Source organism: Amphiprion ocellaris, chromosome 7, assembly GCF_022539595.1.
Source record: "Amphiprion ocellaris isolate individual 3 ecotype Okinawa chromosome 7, ASM2253959v1, whole genome shotgun sequence".
Lineage (NCBI taxonomy): Eukaryota > Metazoa > Chordata > Actinopteri > Pomacentridae > Amphiprion > Amphiprion ocellaris.
This window is the reverse complement of record NC_072772.1, coordinates 16,219,665-16,238,784: the sequence shown is the minus strand read 5'-3', so window position 1 is coordinate 16,238,784 and position 19,120 is coordinate 16,219,665. Positions and strand designations below refer to the sequence as shown.

The 19,120-nt window shown below is 42.6% G+C and overlaps 1 protein-coding gene across 3 annotated transcripts in view; it reads left to right on the top strand.

Annotated features, from left to right (window-relative positions):
- Positions 1 to 19,120, top strand: part of ankrd13b (ankyrin repeat domain 13B) — a 60,649-nt gene that overhangs the window by 27,225 nt on the left and 14,304 nt on the right. For all 3 annotated transcript variants that reach the window (XM_035955205.2, XM_023285550.3, XM_055012326.1), the window contains 11 exons: positions 378 to 502; positions 1,537 to 1,582; positions 1,886 to 2,029; positions 3,083 to 3,323; positions 6,290 to 6,356; positions 7,075 to 7,156; positions 10,753 to 10,817; positions 13,142 to 13,278; positions 14,645 to 14,802; positions 15,034 to 15,222; positions 15,805 to 15,968. In XM_035955205.2, coding sequence (XP_035811098.2) covers positions 378 to 502; positions 1,537 to 1,582; positions 1,886 to 2,029; positions 3,083 to 3,323; positions 6,290 to 6,356; positions 7,075 to 7,156; positions 10,753 to 10,817; positions 13,142 to 13,278; positions 14,645 to 14,802; positions 15,034 to 15,222; positions 15,805 to 15,968 — 1,418 coding nt within the window. The remainder of the gene's footprint in view (positions 1 to 377; positions 503 to 1,536; positions 1,583 to 1,885; positions 2,030 to 3,082; positions 3,324 to 6,289; positions 6,357 to 7,074; positions 7,157 to 10,752; positions 10,818 to 13,141; positions 13,279 to 14,644; positions 14,803 to 15,033; positions 15,223 to 15,804; positions 15,969 to 19,120) is intronic.

The following is a 19,120-nucleotide window of genomic DNA, read 5'->3' as shown; positions in this document are numbered from 1 at the left end:
CAGCGCCCTCTTTACTCGTGGCATTTGACTTCAGGCTTTTTTTTGCCTTGATGGTGATGGATTAAGTGCAATAAAGCAAAATCTTTGTTATTGTCATGGATGTTCTGTTGCAGAGTATTAAGCTCAGAAATCCACTTTGGTTCCTCCTCGTGGAACTTTGTTCTCTAATCATTCAAGTGTTGCACAACTTGTAAGATTAACAGCAAAGTGGCGGTCTGATGAATGACGGGCGAGCTGCAGTAATTGGTCGTACCAGCTTTTCCTTTGGCCTACTTCAGTTTCGGCAGTTCTTGCTGACCCCTTAAATTGCTCATGTGCATAAATTTTAGATGAGGCTTGAGCGATTGGCTCTGTTTTACTCTCTCCATCTCTCTCAGTTCTTCAAGAGGCGGTGAGTACCAGAGATCCGGAGCTGGTGCGTCTCGTGCTTCGTTACCGTGACTACCAGAGAACTGCCAAGAGACTGGCGGGCATCCCCGTCCTGCTGGAGCGACTGCGCCAAGTGGGATTTCACTCACACACACACACACGCACATTGAAAAAGATAGTCTCCAATGACCACTGAATCACACGGACACAAACAAGTGTGTAGGTTACATACAAGACAAACTACAAACACATATCAAGGGCGGTTCTGCGCAGACATGGTTTCATTTGAAATGTAGATGAATCTTTTTAATATTTACTTCTTTGTTTTAGGATAAAATATTCCTTTTGAAGATATTAATAACTTTGTTTACTATTTAACAAGGGAAATACACTCAGAGGATATGTCTCTGTGTTGCAAAACTGTCTGTCTCCGGGTAATTTGAGTCATCGCTGCTCCCTAAAGGGGTGAGGAGTGCCATTCTTAAAGGCAAAACAGCAGCGGTGGACCAGCTGAGGAGGCTGATGGTTAGAGTCCTGCAGCAGAAGCAGCAGATCGTGTTGCAGAGAACAGTGGCAAAGATGCAGAGAGCGGCCTTCACACAGCCTGTCTGCCTGTATATCTGCTCCAGCTGGCTCCCTGACACACACACATAAAATCGTGAACACACTTTACTCACATGGTAGACACAACACCCTCACACTTTGAAAGAGCCCTGGCACTCGAGCACACGTCCACTTGCGAACATTACACACATCACGCTGTGCTTCATCTGCGGCTGCTCTGACCCACATCATTGTCCTCTCCGTCCCTCCATCCATCAGTTCTATTAATAACCACCACCACCCCCAACACACACACACACACACACACACACACACACACACACACACACACACACACACACACACACACACACACACACACCACTTCTCTCTGCCAGTCCCCCTCATCTTTGGCACAGACAATGAGGCAGCCTCATTGCATTTGTTCACTCTCCCACTTTTTCTTTTCCTCCGCATTGCTATTCTGCTCTCTTTGTCTATTTATCTTTGACTCCATCACTCTCTAGCTCCCCAATTCGCTCTCTATCTTCCTCTTTATCAATGCCCATTGCCTTCTAATTTGTCTTCCTCTCTCTCCGTCTCCCTCCTACACTTTCTGTCCAGGCCCAAGACTTCTATGTGGAGATGAAATGGGAGTTTACCAGCTGGGGTGAGTGCTATTTATGTGTCCTTGGAGTCAGTAAAGCAGGCCAGTACTAACCAGTCAGAATTAATCATGTTATCACCGTCCTCTGGGCCCCAAAGACGTCTGTTTCCTTTCTGTTGTACTGAACAATGATGCTTCTGTTGTGTAAATTGCTTTGTCTTTGGCACTTTTAGTTGCATTAGAAATAATATATCAGTGCCAAAATGAAAATCCCAGGATGAAAACTGAGACCTGTTGCATTCATTCGTGTACATGTTAATTACAAACGGCATGTTTGAGTCAAAGCATGTCTGTGTTTGCCCTTAGTGCCCCTGGTGTCTCGTATCTGCCCCAGTGACACCTACAGAGTTTGGAAGAGTGGTCAGTGTCTTCGCGTTGACACCACCCTGACGGGATTTGAACAGATGACCTGGCAGAGAGGAAACCGGAGCTTCATTTTCAAGGGGCAAGGTGAGGGGTCAAACTCTAGCCTCACTCTGTGGGAGGTATGTGTGCTGTGTCAAGATGCAGGAAACTGTGAGATGTGAGACCAAAAGCACATTTTGGCATGTATATTTATTTGTTCTCTTGGTGAGAATTATAGATTACAGTATCAGAGAGTCACTGCATCTAACCAAGAAGTGATCCAGCTCATAATCCCTCATAAAACCGCAACTTTGACATCCTCCCACTTTGGTTTTCTATAGATTTTTTTAAAAATTATCTAGCACTTATTACCTTGGACAGAGCCAGAGTAGCCGTTTCCCTCTGTTTCCAGTCTTTGTGCTATGCTAAGCTAACCAGCTGACTTCATATTTACCTTTCAGACATGATTTATTTTCTCATATCATGCTCTGTAAGAAAGTCCGTAAGTGTATTTATCAAAATGTTGAACTTTTCCTTTAAGATATGAGCCCAGGTTTGCAGTAGTTTGTCTTTTTCTCCCTCGATACCTTTTGTCCTTCCAAACTCCCCTACTGGGACATCAGGTGTATGAAGACAGCACTGTATTTAGCAGTCACAGGAGCTTCACTTGGAATGAATATGAGATGAAGCAAATATTCAGAGAAACTGGTGCAGGTGTGACTGCACCTTTCGAATATGATCCCCCCTCTCTCACACACACAGCTCCTTTCTTTCCAGCCTGATTGCACAGGTCTTTCTTTCCTCCTCCGTGCACTACTTTACCCAGTTCTTCTTTTATTTTTATCCTTTTTCCTCTCTCCACTTTAAATTCTTCCTCCTCCTTCGACCTTTCCGTTGGACTTTTTTGAGCCTCTGCATAATGTTCTCCCTCGCAGTGTTTCTTTGCACCTGACCTGCCTGGGTGTTTAATTTGCTCTTTCCTTTTCCATTTGCAACAACATCTGCAGTCTCTCGACATCAGTCCTCTTCTCTTAGACATCTCTTTACACGTACGTTTCCCCATTTGTGTCTTGCAGCTTCCTGGATGTGTGCTCTCTTGCCTGTACCATCCTCACTGAAACGGCTCTAATTTTTCTCTCGTCGTTCTCGTCCTCTTAGACTCCAGCGCAGAGGTGATGGAGGTCGACCACGACAGACAGCTGGTGTTCTGTGAGACCTTGTGCGTCTCGTCCCTTACGGCGCTCTCACCTGGCAGGAGGAATGGTGGCGCCTGCAGCAGCAACACCACCGGGTTGGGTCTACTGGGGGCGATGCAACCCAACGACGAGCAGGTCGCAGCCAGGCTGTCTGCCCCGGTGGTGACCACTCAGCTGGACACCCGCAACATCGCCTTCGAGAGGTCAGACGCAGTACTGATGTACACAGAATATAAATGTACAGGATGATAAATTATAGGTTTTTATAAACCCTAGGATCAGAACTAGGTGGTTCTTTGTGGTGGGTTTAAACCTAACAGACAGCTTGCCTTAATGTTCAGCAGTCATACATGAAGAAATCAATCACAGAACAATCAGAAATATCTTTTCTAACAACAGTAGCCACAGAACATGTTCTGCTTGTGTGCTGTTTTTTTTCTTAGCAGAGAAAATCACTCTTTTGTTGTTAGAGCTGAGTTTCTGTCAATGTTTCTCTGTCGCTGTCTCCTACACTGCAGCCCACAGCCAAGTTGAAGAAGTCAAGGCATGTTCTCTGGTGGCTGTCAGAGTGCATTTCACAAAATGCAGGAAAACACAAACAAACGCAGCAGCAGTGGGAGGAAGAGGAGACAAAAAATCACGTTCACCTAATCATTAGCGTTCTTTGGACACGTATTATTACTGATCAACTTAATCTACATAATGCTGATGAAATGTTCCTGTAATGAAAGTGCATCAAGTATTCAGTTAATTTTCAAATCATGTTGATTGACTTTTTATTCAAACCATAAGTAGTTCATTATTGATCTCTTGTATCTTAAATGAACTCAAAGGGCAAGAATGTCCCAAAAAAGTGGCAGGAATAAGCTTGATGTGGAGGGACAAATTAGCCTCAGGATGTATGACTCATGCTCAGGCCACTTCAAATAAGGGCCTGTTCACACCTGGCATTAGCATGCATCTGGGCTAATTCGATCACAGGAGGACAGCGCTCAGCTTGAATGAACGTCAGTTTGCACCTGCCACGAAAATGCGTCTCCACACGCGTCTCAAATGACTGCTTGTTATCTGATCTCACACAAAATTCACTGTTCTGTATGCAAACAGACATTTGGAAAGACTAAAAGAATTGTTCTGTTTAACCGGTGGGAAAGAAAACAAGAAGAAGAAGATGAAGATCGCACTTCCCTTGCCTTGTCCTCCAGAAAGTCAAAGAAGATATCAAAAATAGCGTTGTTTTTTTGTTGTTCTTGTTGCACTTTTTGTTGCCCTTGGTGGGCAGAGAACAGTTTCATTGGTGGTCCTTTAATGTGCAGAATCAGTAGACATTCGTGTTCACATCGCTAAAAGAATGTGCGACCAAGACTACCTCCGAATGCTGCTCTAAAAATGCCCACAGCTGCTCACTTATGATGGGATCACTGAGGACGGATGTTAATGGAAGTTTGGAGCAGTAAAATGCACCAGTGAACATGGAGATGAGGAGGCAGACAGATCGAAAGACACGGTGGAGGCAGACAGGACATAGGGTGACTGCAAGTGATGCAGAGACAGAGAAAGAAGTGGAAAGTAGGAGAGAGAGGAGGGAGAAGTGGACCTAGCAGGGACATAGAGGACAAAACTCATCTTATTCTGGTCAGGCGGAGAGATAAGACTGATGTGACAGAGAAGAAGAGAGAAGGATGATAGAACAGGAGAACTTTTGGACAGAGAGGGATGGAGGGCAGAAAATGGTAAAGAGAAGGATGAAAGAAGGGTAAAAAAGAGAGGATGTGGAAGAGATGTAGAAGAATGAAAAAGGGGGGAAATTAGTGGAATAGGGAAGACGTGCAATGATAAACATAGAAAGAAAGATGAATGTGACACAAGAATATGGGGGGGAAAAGCACAATACGCAAGCCAGAAGAGGGGGGAGTTGATCATTTTGGAGGCAGGGGTCGAGAAAGGAGAAAAATGTGCTGCGGGAGACACAGTGATAGATACCTGAGTCATGAAAAGAGAGACTGGAAGTGAATGTTAACAGATTTAAAGTGAGCGGGGAAGAAGATGGAGAAGAACGACTGTGAGAAGGTGGCGGCTGAGAGGGTAATCATCTCCCTGTCAGACTTGTACCTCGATGTCACCTCTGTGCATTTTCCCTGGTCAGCACTCCTGTCTACATGCCAATAATCTATTTATGATGCGAGAGCAAACCACTTTGTCAAGCATCCCAGGCAGGACATCTACCTCTGGAGGTAATACGTCTTTACGCAGCCTTGCACAAAAACTACAGCACTGCAGTTTTGCTCTTTGAGGGCTGGACTTACAAGTACAAAATTTACTAAACTCTCATTAATCTAACTTTAAAAAATTCAGACAGTGAGAGGTTGCACTTAAACACAACAGGGCTTCCAGCTAAACTGTAACGTCAGCATGCTGTCGTGCTCACAATGACATCACTTATATGCTGATGCGTAGCAGCTATACTGTTTGCCATATTCGTCCCTGTAGTTTAGTGTGTTAACATGCTCATATTTCCTAATTAGCAAAAGGCAACTCTGGCTTGTGGGAATGTCACTGGCAGTGCAGGTCTGGCCTTTAAACCAAAGTAAAGGACAGAATATAATGTTGTGATGATTATTACAGTTCATCATGAGGAGAATTTGAATGCCTGTGTCAGATTTCATGTTAATCAGTTTAGTTAATGGTGACATTGCTGTCCTTAGAGCAAAAACATCCCCAGAACCTTCCTTTCAAATTTTTTAGACCTACAAAATCCAATGATATTTCATTTTTACTTCAAATGTATATGGGCTAATATGATAGGAGTAAACATCCTTGAAAAGTCTGCTTAGTCTGCCAGGAGTTTGGTGATGTGAACAGATGATGAAGACAAGATATGCCTCGCTAACTTCTGGGCAGGTTTCCTAATTGCACACTGAACTGCTGATCTTCTCTGAAGACAAACAAGGACAATGGGAGCAATGTTTGCAGGCTGTCTATTACAGAGAAACAACAGGTCTGGTGACTTGCAGTCTCTGGGGAGATGCTTGATTCTGCTCTCCAGTGTACTCTGTTTATGATTTTGTGTCAGGTGCATGTCTGGTACCTGAAAATGACTAAATAATGAGCGTTAGAGTGTTGAGACCACAGGGGAGCTCATCTGGGATGTGTTGTATCTTTATCGCAGGAATAAGACGGGCATCCTGGGCTGGAGGAGCGAGAAGACGGAGACGGTGAATGGATATGAAGCCAAGGTAGAGCAGAAGCTGCTCAGACAGCTCACTGATCTGTCACTGTCCAGAGGAACCACTGCTGTCAGAAATCAGTTTGATATTTCCTGAGAGTCCACTTCACTTTGCAGTGTTTAATTTCCAGAATGAATCAGTTATTTGATGCATTTTCTTTAACAACCAAGTATGAAGTCTTTGCCCTCAGATGAAAATGATTCATGAGCGCATACGCAAGACCAGATGGCCATTCAAAATAAGTTTAAAAAAAGACACGTGTTACCTTGACCCCATTTGTTTTCTCGACCCCCTGGAGGGATCGATGGGAGACGAGTGTCAGACACCCAGGACCATCTGTCACTACTGGTTTTTAAAGCACTTCAGACAGGCTGTGCAGTAAAATACTGCTGCCTCAAAGTCAACTATTTTCTGCATCATTGATTCAAAGTTACAAACATCAACAGACAACTCCTGTTGAGCTCCTCGACTCGATGATGCTTTTAAGTTCTTTATTTCACTTCAGCGGATCAGCAGCCTGCTCAATATTTCATTGTTAGGTTATTTTAATGGTCACTAGTGAGGAATGCCTGCATCCTGCTGTGGAGCAGATATTGGACTATAGCAACCAGGGGTTTAATTGTACTCAAAATGCATGATGCACTGTTTTAGGGTCTGGCAGTGACAAAACACAAAAGAAAGGAAAATAATTGATGTGTTTATGATATTGTAATGTCTTCTCTTTCAGGTGTATGCAGCATCCAATGTTGAGCTGATCACCAGGACCAGAACTGACCACCTGTCAGACCAGAACAAGAACAAGACAAAAGGTCAGTCACTTTATTTGGACAACCTCACTGCCACATGAGCATCGTACACATCCTTTGTCCATCGAGGTGTTCTTGATTCACGGCTGCTACACCTGCAGCAGCTGAATTTTTCCATCATCACCTCTGTGCCACTGTAACCTCCAGCCTAAGTGCAGCGACATGTCTGATAAAGGAGTCGCTGATGAGTGATCCCTCTCACCTGAACTCGATGAGATCAGCCCCTAACGTTCACTCAGTGGCTCCGTCTCGTTTTCTGGTTCAGATCATAAATCAAACAGGATTAAGCAGGTTTCCCTCTTCGGACTGTTGCTGTCAGCCAGGATCAACCATCACACGCTCTATGGAGAGCTCCACTCTCCCAGGTCACAGTCCCTATCTGCTCTGCGCTAACAGGCAGGGGGAAAGTGTTCTTGGAAGCGCTGCATTGACTCCTGAATGAGTGACTCACTCCATTTGCTCTTCCCCTGTGCTATTTTTCATCATTTTGTTAACGCTGTAAAAAACGTAATGTGCTATATATATCCTAAAAGAGACAAGTACGCTCTGCATCTTGAGCCAAACAGTAACTGCAGACAGATTAGCTCACTAAAGGTCAAAATGGAGATGCTTTTATTAAACCCCCCCTATAGTGCCGCTGACATTAACCCTAATGATGGACCTTTGCTGTGCTTTCAGTGGCCTGCTAATTCAATTTCTCCAAAAGCAAAGTATCTCTGAATCTTTTAACTGCCTCAATTTCCTACTTTCTTGATATGATGGGATCCTACATGAGCAAAAACAATTTTTTTTTATCAAACTTAGAACAGTCGTGACTATTTCACGTTTGAGATGCATGTATTTGCTTTAGTTTCTCTGTGTACTTTACAACAGATTGAAACCAACAGGGTTAAGTTAGTAAAAAGCACACAGTTCTATACAACACACTCTGAAGTTGTTTTGGACTTTAATTGCTGCCTATTTGAGTAATTCTCATTATTGAGATGCTTCCATCCACTCTGAAATGTGTTTTGCTTTTTGTTACTTCACATGAATGTCAGACCTTCTCTGTGCAGAGCAAGACATTTGATACTAGAAGGATATTTGCACCTTCAACTTCTGAATTTTCATGGATATGCAGCATCAGCAACATACAACCTTTCGGGAATTTCTACAGTCACACACTAGGACTGCATTTTCACGAACCCTAACTATATGCCTAATAACACATTTCACATACGAGTTCCAGTGCACACACGAAGCAGGGAATTAGTTTCTTAGTTGTAGCAAATATTACGGAGGAAGAACAACGATTGCCAAAAGCAAGACAAGAGATTCCCTTAACTACTCAACAGCTGTAAGCAGAGATGACAAGGTCAGCGATGCCTGTAATTTACCATTCATGCTGAATTAATCACAGGTAGTCAAGGCTGATGTCTTTGTTTTCTCCTGGAAAATGGGAGCATGATGGGAACGTGACAAATCAGAGGCCCAATCAGAAATCTCCATTTCATCCCATCTGCAGTGGAATGCATCTCTGTCGGGGTCAGAAAATCTTTGTTTCAGGGGTCCTAAAACATTAAAGTAGTGTGGATTCTTGGTGTAAATATCGCAGAAGCTCTGCATTTTGAAATGAAACCGGATTATTGCAGTTTAAACCACAGATGTAGCATGAAAATGTGTGCAGTAAAGTTGATGTAATGATACTAAGATGTGGATTAGGAGAGGGATGCTTATTTAGTGTAACTTCTTTCTGTTTTTGTATCTGTAGTAGATCTACATGTGTGTATATGCTGTGTAAAAAAGTACGGGAAAAAAACATGGAAGAGAGATGAGAGGAGAGGAGAGGCGGTGATGTGTGTGGCCTTTGGGTTAATCCAGTGATTGATATGTAATGATAGACTTCCACTTCTGCAGCACTGTTTTCTTGGCGATAGTGAGATGAGTAACCGGTTTCTACCTGTGGGATGATTCCTGCAGACAGAGTGATGAGAATGACAATATTCTGCAGCCCAAGATAGGAGAGAGATTATTAGTCTCTGCTGACCAAAATGAGTAGACCTGGTTGGCAGATTCAGGTGCTGTGGAGGTAAGTGTCAGTGCTACCCAAAGTGCACTGTGGCCAAGTGTCTGTGTTTGACAAATGCCCGATGGTAGACGCTGGTGTCTGCACACTGCAGAAAGGGGCTAAATAGATAGAGTTAAGACACTGTGTCATTTTCCTAATTGCATTGCATTGTTTGGAAGAGTAGAATGGTGTATGTCAATCTTCGATTTAATGGATTTGAGTTAGCTGTTTCCCAAATTTGTACATTTGGCTTTGCACTGTCATTGGTCAGCATGAAATGCCCTAAAGCAGAACACAGAACAGGCACGCAAGATTAAAGTTTACTTAATTAAAAATAAAGATTTTCCTGCGAGGTTCCAGGAATCAGGCAATCAGACAAAGCAGAAGGAGCATGCAAACTCGGAGTTCAGCATACAGGCAGGGTCAAAAATCAGGCCGAGAACAAACAGACTGAATTACACCGTGGTGCTCTGGCCGAGAGCACAAAGACAATCTGACAAACAGTGAGATGTGAACTGGTTTTAGAAGAACTGAGGAGACTGATTGTGGAAGCGGATGCTGGCGGGAGAGATCAGGTGAGACTGCTGAGGGCAAGACAGGTGGGAGTTGCAGGTCTGAAACAAAAGGAGAGTTTAATCTTAGGAGCAGACAAGCAGGATGAATGAAAGGCAAACTGGGATGTTAGAAACGTGTTATTTTGGAATATGTGATGAAGATGAGCTTTGTGTTGCCATGAAACAAACCAGGGTATTTACCAGACCAAAATGGGGTGTTTATGCAAATTTGAGTTCCAGAAATGACTGTATATGTCATATGCATGTATATGATATTAATATTTAATTTTTAATATGTTCTGAGGAATCATTGGAATATGAATGAGATTTTTCATCATGTGGTTTAAATTAGCTTCCAGCGTTTGTTTTGTGTGACAGCTCTGATTTTTCTGATTGCTGTTGCATCTGTTTCCCACTATAATGAAGCTGATATTTCATTGTCATAACCAGTTTGAAGTAGTGATGTATTAAATCATCATCTTACAGAAGATGTGGCAGCAGACTGAATGTTTATAGGAACAAAAATGACAGCGTGATAGCTGACTAAGATTTAATGAGCTGCGGTTTTTACCATACTCCAGGCAAGTGAATTGCAGATCAAGAAAAGGTCAATTTGAGAAGGAGACTACTGGAGGAAGGAAAAGTAGAAATATTCTCAGGATGAACAGTTTTTCAATTGTTCAACCACTGTCCCTGTATTGAGTTCAGGTGTAAGATCGATTGATATTCCGACCATATTTTAGAGTAACGCTACTCGTACTTCGCTGCTTAAAAGCATAATTCACTTTTATTGGATTTAGTTGATTCACTATGCCTTTGTTCATTTCAGGCCGGCTCTTACTAGATGATAAGAGCATCATAAAAGCCTGATATAATGCAATAAGTTATCAGTGAAACACCGAGCAAACTGACACAGTGGAAAACAGCACTGGAGATAAATGGCAGTAAGAGGACAGTTTGTGATTTGATAACTGTATCCTCTCTGTGTGTCTGAGCAGGTGGAAAGACTCCACTGCAGAATTTCCTTGGGATTGCTGAGCAACACATGGGGCCAAACAATGGGGTGAGTAGACAGTAAATGTCACCACAGGAAGCTCCAGTTTTGGTGATTTTTTTTTCTTGCAGTTTTTTTCTTCCTGATTGCATTTTTGACATGTTGAAGACACATGGGTTTTCACCTGGGTTCTGTTACTGACAGTATGACATCCTGGCAATAATAGGAATCACAGTCAGCACAGGTGTAACAGGCCAGATTAACCCCCCATTCAAAGTACACCGGGGTATAAACTGGCCTTGGCCAAAGTATACCCTAGAGTATACTTGGTCTTAGGCCAGTTTATACCTTTAGATACATGAAGATTAGGCATGTTAAACTCTTAATTGTTAAGTTATTTGTTTTTTTTTGTTTTTTGTTTTTTTTTTTTACAAAGAGGTATGCTCAGCAAGCAAGCAAGTCATTGTGAAAGAACATAACTAGAATGTCCTTGAGCTAATTACAATTGAAAAATTTCAAATCAAAGGAAAAACTGACTTGAAAACCAAGAAAAATGTATGCTGTAAGCAAGATATTATCAAAGAACATCCGCACTGGCTGGTGTTACTTTCAGTTGTTTCTTTGTAACAAATTTCAGTATATCTCTTTGTATTATCTTTGATTTGTACTTAAATTAAGATTGACTTGAATCAATCCTTATATCAACATAATATGTCTTTGTATTTTTGCCTAAATATGTGATATAACCTTTTTTTTTTTTTTTTTTTTTTTACATGTGGTATATTTTGGCCTGGAGAGGTATATTCTGGGCGAAGGTATTTCAGCCCCCTGGGTATAAACTGGCCTAGACCAGAGTTTACCCCGGGGTATACTTTGGCCGGGGGGTTAATCTGGCCTGTTACATCTCTATAATCATTGTTGCATTAAATAAATTACCACATTCAGCACTAGTATTGTCCACACCACGTCTATTTTGGATGCACAGGTACTGTATGAGTCCTGATGAGAGGAGAGCATCACTCAGAGGCTCAAACCTGCTCTCAAATATTGATTATGTTATTTTAATTTGCTTCTGCTGGAGAGTGTCTATGACTCATACCTCCCTCCTCCTCTCTCTGTATTCTGTCTCTTCACTTGCTCGCTGTCACCTCCGCTCTTTTCCACTCTCTGTGCCTTTCTGTCTTCTCCCTTCACACCAGGACACAAAAAGCTTTCTTTTTAGTTTTTGCTGCAGATATTTTGTGCAACTGTAAAGTTGCTCTGTTGTTTTGTTTCAATATTGCCAAACACTAAACTTTAAAAAGGAATCGACGAAGGCTATCGATCATAGCTGTTTCATAAGTCTTTGGCAATCTGGACCAGTAATAGTGTCTACTGACAGGTTTGCTAAAGTCATACTGAACAGATGACAGTGAATTACTCATGAAAGCAGTAATCCATTTACTGTCAGGATGAAAGCTGAAATGAGAAACTGCTGTATGCATGACCACAAGTGTCATGAAATTAAAAGTTATTAAATTAATCCATAAAAAAATATTAAATTACAAAGTTATTCACTATCATATAATTCGATGAGCAGTGAAAGGAGGAATTATAAAAATGAACAAAATAAAACAGGTTTTTGACATTTTAAAATAATTTCATGAATTCATGAATAAATAATGGCATTTCAAAATCTATTTGAAAATGCAATTCAAAAGGGAAATAAACAACTGAATTCACAAATTGACTTGAGAGTACAGGTTTCACAGGATTATGCCATTTATTGCGTTATTCCATATGTGTTTTATTGCTAATTCTTTCCATTTATATACACATGCCAGGTCAGAGAGCTTTCATGTCTCAAGGCTAGTTTGTATTGTTTTACCTTGTTAGCAGCAAGGCCCAAAGTCATGGAGAGGCTAAATAATGAACTGTAACAAATCGCTTATAGGCAAGAACAAGCAGCAGGGAGACAGAAATAAAAACGGACTCTCTGAAATGCTTGATCAAACTCTATCGTCTTAATTCAATTTGTGAATTCAGTTACTTCTTTCAAAGTGTGTAAAATTAGTTAGTATTTAATTAAATGTTTCAATTATTGTCATTGTGGCACTTGTGGTCCTCCATAGATTTGTTCTCAAGTTTTTGCTTGAGTGCAGGGCTTTTATTGAGCTGTTGAAAATGTCAGTAGGTAAAAGGAAAGCCTTGAAAAATCCCAGTAGGTTTCTTGTTATACAGCAGAGAATAGCAAAGAAAGTGGGTTTGAAAAGCCAGAAATCTTTCATCTTCATGCCGCTGGTATTGATTAATAATCCTTTGGATCCCTGCACACATAGTCACTTTTTTAGAACTGCAAAAGCTTCTTTAAAATGGAAACGCGTTTCATTTTATTCATTATTTACTTTCCCCAGGCTCTGGTGACCCAGATGTCATCCCCTGTGGTAACTAACCCTGCAGCGCTGACGGCGGAGGAATACTTCAACCCCAGCTCGTCACCCACTCAGAGGGACATCGGCCACCCGTGCCAGCTCACCACCAAGACCCAGAGGTGACACAGACGGACAGCAGAACAGACAGGCAGCCGTGCATACAGCGGAGTCGCCCACCAAGCTCACTGCCAAATGCCAGAGCTGACAACATGATGGACAGAGAATAGTCAGAGTAAAATCAGCCATCCATGGCAGCTGACCACTAAGATCCTGAGGTGAAAGACAGGCAGCTAACAGTGGGCGCAGCACACACAAACACGCAAGTCAGGAGTGGATTTTTACAAAGCTTTTAGAGAGTCAAGCAATTAGATAGTCAGTCTCTGCAGTCTATCACACACAGCACTGGCTGGGTGACTCACTGCACATCATCTTCACTCCAGTATATTAACAAACGAAACAAAACGAAACGGAAAAAAATGAAATGAAGGAACCCGCAGTGTCTCTTCGGAAGAAAAAGCAAAAAATAAAAAAATAAATGAAATCAAAGAGGGACTTAAAAACTGCCTGGAGCCTTAAAAATAAATGAGAGGACGATTTAAAGCATTTAGTTTCCATGTTATTATTTTTTTGGGGGGTAATTTAGCTAATGTTATTGCTTTTCAGGCCCCTTCCCATTAATCACAATGTCGGATTGAGTCTCACGGTAGACGCCAGCAACAGTCGGTCTCATCAGACAGCCAGCTAATCAATTGTCCAGTGCTCCTCTAACTGTCTGTCTGTAATCTCCAGCAGTCAGTTTTCGTTGTTCTGCGACACCTAATGAAAAATGACAGAGCGTCATGAGAGCAAAGTCTTTGAGGTTGTAGCGCTGCCTCTCAGTCCTGTGTTCAGTATGGGACAAATTAGAATCTAAGAATTGATTGGCCTCGGCTTGAACACAACTCAGCAGCTTGTGGACAGCCGCTGTTAGCTCATGGAATCAATGTCTTTGTGTACCTCCGACCAAAGAACTAACTGTCTGGATGAGGACTTAAATTACTCCACTATACTTGAAGGCAGAAGTGGGGAGGCACAATGAAACGGCCATGCCATCTCTATCAGCGGATAAAGGCTTTAAAATAACAATGACGGGCAGATAAAATGTCACAAAAGAATAAGACTAAACTAAACTTTGTGTAAGTTTAAGCATTTTTCTTATGTTGCCCAGTGAATGTGGGCCTTTTAATTGGGTCACGATAAGAGTAGGCAAAATAATATGTTAATTCCCCTGCAGGAGAGACTTGATGTTCTCTGCAATTAGGTGGAAAAATCTGTGCATGTATCAGTATCAGCAATTGTTCAAAAAGAGTTGAAAAATATCACTTTATTAGATATCTGCAAGAATCCAATACATGCACCCCCAGTCACAAGTGGATTTGCTTAAGGTTCGCTGTTGGTGGTCACTTCACCAGTATCTTCGATGTGTCTTTATGTTCTTGTTTCCAGGTTTAAAGCCAAGTTGTGGTTGTGTGAGTCCCATCCTCTGTCCCTGGCAGAACAAGTGGTGCCTATCATCGACCTCATGGCAATCTCCAACGCGTTGTTCGCTAAGCTGCGTGACTTCATCACTCTGCGCCTGCCGCCCGGCTTCCCCGTCAAAATCGGTGAGAGCAAGGAGAGCGAGGTGGATGGACGAATGCGTAAGGAGGCTGGCTGGTTAAATAGAGGGGATGACAGGGGAATGAAAATTAATACACGAAGATGAAATGAGGACAGATGCAGGAAGGGAGCAGAAAGGACGGGGAAGATTAATATCAATCGTAAAAATAAAAGAACTAATAGAAGGATGGTTAGCTGATAAGTTCTTATGTTCCACTTCTCTCCACTCGCTGCAGAAATCCCCCTCTACCACATCCTAAACGCTAGGATCACCTTCAGCAACCTGAACGGATGCGAGGAGGGGAACGGCCCCCGTGCTGACAACGAAGTAGGGGTGGAGGCAGATGGACAAAGGGACACCCCAAGGACAGACACCCCTTCACCAGGCAGCGACTCCTCCAGCATCTCCAGCTCCAGCTCCACCAGTAAGGACACGCTCCCATAAATGCTACTTTTTCTCATCTTTTCTCTTCCTCCGCTCATGACATCCCAGATGGCTGCAGAAGTTCATTTTTTTTCTTCTGACAAGCTGCTTTCTAAATCTGTGCTAACGTTTACTGCAGAACCTCAGCCATACTTCAGTTCACAAACAGAGTTTATAGTTGCCTGATAGAGTTATGAGCAGTATTTATCACGGGCTTTGAATGCAAGGTTATGTTCTTTGTGTTGTGTGTGAGATTACGGCCCACTTTCATCATCCTATCGCTTGATCAGACTCCCAACAGCAACGTTTAAATCAGCAGCCACGCAGAGGGGAGAAAGAATTTATCGTGCCACCGCTCACAAGGAACCTCTTTGGACACCCTTGACGTTATCGTAAAGTTGCAGGCCGATGAAAATACCTAAAACTTGAGTACTGAAATGACGGGCTACAGCTTCTTTTACTTGGAATTTCTCCACTTTGCTCTTCTGTTTTTCCTTCTCCACTCTTCTCCTTTAGCCTCCTTAACTGTCAGGTAACTCTCCTTCCCATCTCTTGCCCTTTGCCTTTCCCTTGTGTGCTGCAGTGTCGTGTCGAGCCGGAGAGATTCCCCCGTGTGTGTTCGAGCCCCCGCCTGGATACACCATGCTAGGAGGCAAACAGAGAGACAGCATGAGAGAGGAGGAGGAAGATCTGCTGCAGTTCGCCATACAGCAGAGTCTGCTGGAGGCCGGCTCCGAATACGATCAGGTGGTCTGAGTGTGAAGCTTCCTGAGATCATCTCCGGCTGTGAAATTAAGCAAACACGAGCCCCACTTCTCTTAATGTCACTATGCCGGTTGCACTTTCCATTTTCAGGCAACTGATACAGTGTACTGTTCACAATGTGGCTGATTTACCTCTCGCTAGATTAAAGCAAGGTCCTGTTGATCATCAATCTGCTATCTTAAACTACATCTGCATTGGCAGCTTTATTCAGTTAGGAAGCTAATTTAGCTAACATTAGCTCCTCAAATTAGCTGAAAACGCTGCTAAACGTCACACAGTGTGGATAGCAAGTTTTGCGGGCACTAGCTGGAGTACAAACCTTCCCTAAATCAGATGAAGAGCAGGATCACATTAGCTTACATCAATCTGCCACAACATGAACACCACTGACAGGTGAAGTGAATAAATGAATACCTCAGTACAGTGGCACCTGTCAAGGAGTGGGATGTATTAGGCAGGAGGTGAACAGTGAGTACTTACAGTTGATGTGTTGGAAGCAAGAAAAACGGGCAAGTGTAAGGATCTGAGTGACTTTGACAAGGACCCGATTGTGATGGCTAGGCAACTGGGTCAGATCATCTCCATCTGTGGGTCTTGTGGATGTATGTAGTTAGTTATTACCAAACGTGGTTCAAGCATGAAAAACCAAGGCTCATTGACACAAGTGGCCATTATGGTCTGATCCCTCTAAAGATCTACTGTCCACTAATTGCAAAAAAACGTTACTGCTGGCTTTGATAGAAAGATGTCAAAGCACGATGCATCACAGCTTGTTGTGTGCCTCCAGATGGATCAAAGAAAGTGCCCATGTTGGATGCATGAATGTCATAACTGCACATTATATTAAAACCACCTGCTTAATATGGGTTAGGTCCCTCCTGTGCTGCAAAAACAGCTCTGACGTGCCAAGGTATGAACTTCACAAGACATCTAAAGGTGTCCTGTAGTATTAGGCACCAATGCATTAGCAAAAGATCCTGTAAGTCCTGCAAATTGCTTGAGTTGGACTTCCAGCACATCCCACAGATTCTCGATTGGATTGAGCTCTAGGGAGTTTGGAGTCCAACAGCTTGAACTCTTTGTTCTTCAAATAGTTCATGAACAAGTTTTGCAGCATAGCAGGGAACATTATCCTGCTGAAAGAGGTCACTGCCATCAGGAAATACTGCTGTTATGTATGGTTTTCAGCAACGTTTAGGTGTGTTAAAGTAACATCCACATGAATACCAAGACCCCAGGATTCCCAGCAGAACATTGCTCAGAGCATCAAAATGTCTCTACCAGCTTGCCTTCCTCCCACAGTGCATCCATCTCTTATCCAGTTAAACGATCGACCGGGTCTTCGTCATGATACAAAAGAAAAGCCGATTCATCAGACCAGGCCCCCTTCTTCCATTACTGCATGGTCAGGTTCTGATGCTCACATGCACATTGTAGGTGCTTTTAGCAGTGCACAGGGGTCAGCACGGACACATTGACCTGCCTGTGGCTCCACAATCCCATACGCAGCAAGCTGGGATGCACTGTGTGTTCTAATGCCTTTCTATCAAAGCCAGCATTAAGGTCTTCAGCAGTTTGTTCTACTGATTGGACCACATGGGCCAATTTTTTTATCCCAACATCACAGTGGTAAAATTTACAGCAAGATTGTGATGCCTTATTTATTTAGAGTTGAATACAGCCTCCTTTAGAGAAACCATCAGGTCAATGTCACACTGCTGTGTCCAAACCCAGAGCCTTTTTGAATGCACTCTGTGCTTCATCAGCAAGTAAGTTGAGGAAATAACTAATAATAAATAAGAGACCGGTTGCTACTGGAATTCCAAACTCTGGAATGAATCTGGACCCTTCTTCTGCTGTCATTAAAATATCTGTGCTTGTCATTTGGGATATCACCTTCATAAGAAGATCTACAGTTACTTTTTATAAGGACAGTGGTGATTTGATTACAGCAGTGCATAAGCCTTGTGTACCTATGACCCCATCACTGGTTCTTTTGACTGCTTTTGGTCAATACTAACCACTTCATAATGCAGACGGTTTGCTGTACTGTTTTGAGATGCTCTGTCTCAGTCGTCTAGACGTCACAATTTGCCACCTGTTCAAGTCATTCAGATCCTTAAGCTTGCCCATTTTTCCTGCCTCCAGTGCATCAGCTTCAAGAACTGCCTGTTCACTGCTGCGTAATATATCCCACAGACTGACAGGTGCCATTGTAACAAGATCATCAATCAATTCGCTTCCCCCGTCAGTGGTTTTAATGTTGTGGTTCATCAGTGTATCTGTTAACAGGCGCAGACTGCAAAAGATTTACATGAAGTTTTCAAGATTCAAGAAGTGATGTTGCCATATCAACCGAGGAGGACAATGTTCCCCCTGTGAAACACCCAGTACAAATTACAGCAATAAATTCAACAATAAGTCAAGCAAGACCAGACAAATATACGCACTGAAGTAGGGAAAAAAAGCAACCGGTTTCAAAATAAAAACAATCAATACTGAAGTAAAATAGATAAGCAGAATAAATTGCCTCTGATGTGTGGAGCCCAGACCCATTATATTCATCGCCGCCTCAGGATAGGTGCTGTTTTGAAATCCCAGAGATCCTGGTCCTCAGAGACCTTGGCCTGCTTCCAGAGGTACGGAGAGTGAGGTATAAATAGGCTCGCTGAGACAGGTCAGAGAACATCCTCGGAGTTTTCTTAGCTTTAGATACACGAGGAGAAGGAGGAGACGGGGGCAAGTTTGCAGCTGAGGATTTATGCAGCGGTTTGTACGATCATCTCCAGCAGCCCGCTGTAGCAGGCAGCTGCACTGCTGCTTCAAACAGTGCTGACAAAGGTGATGACACTTTTAATTACAGCTAATATTGAAGCAGGACAGGTGTTAAAGGATTACACTGCTGACATTGCATGTTTTACAGCATTAACTACGGTACAAATTGATGGTACATCACAGCCTGTCATCCTCTGAAACACGCTCTAATGTTGTCGTTTTTCAACTCTCATTCACAGTTTGCTTTAATTAAATGTTGTGAGAGTTTATTTAAAGATGAAGACTGAGAGATTTATCTTCATCCAAGAGGTAAAGTAGGATTTTTTTAATACCTGAATCGATCAGAACTGTTGTCACAA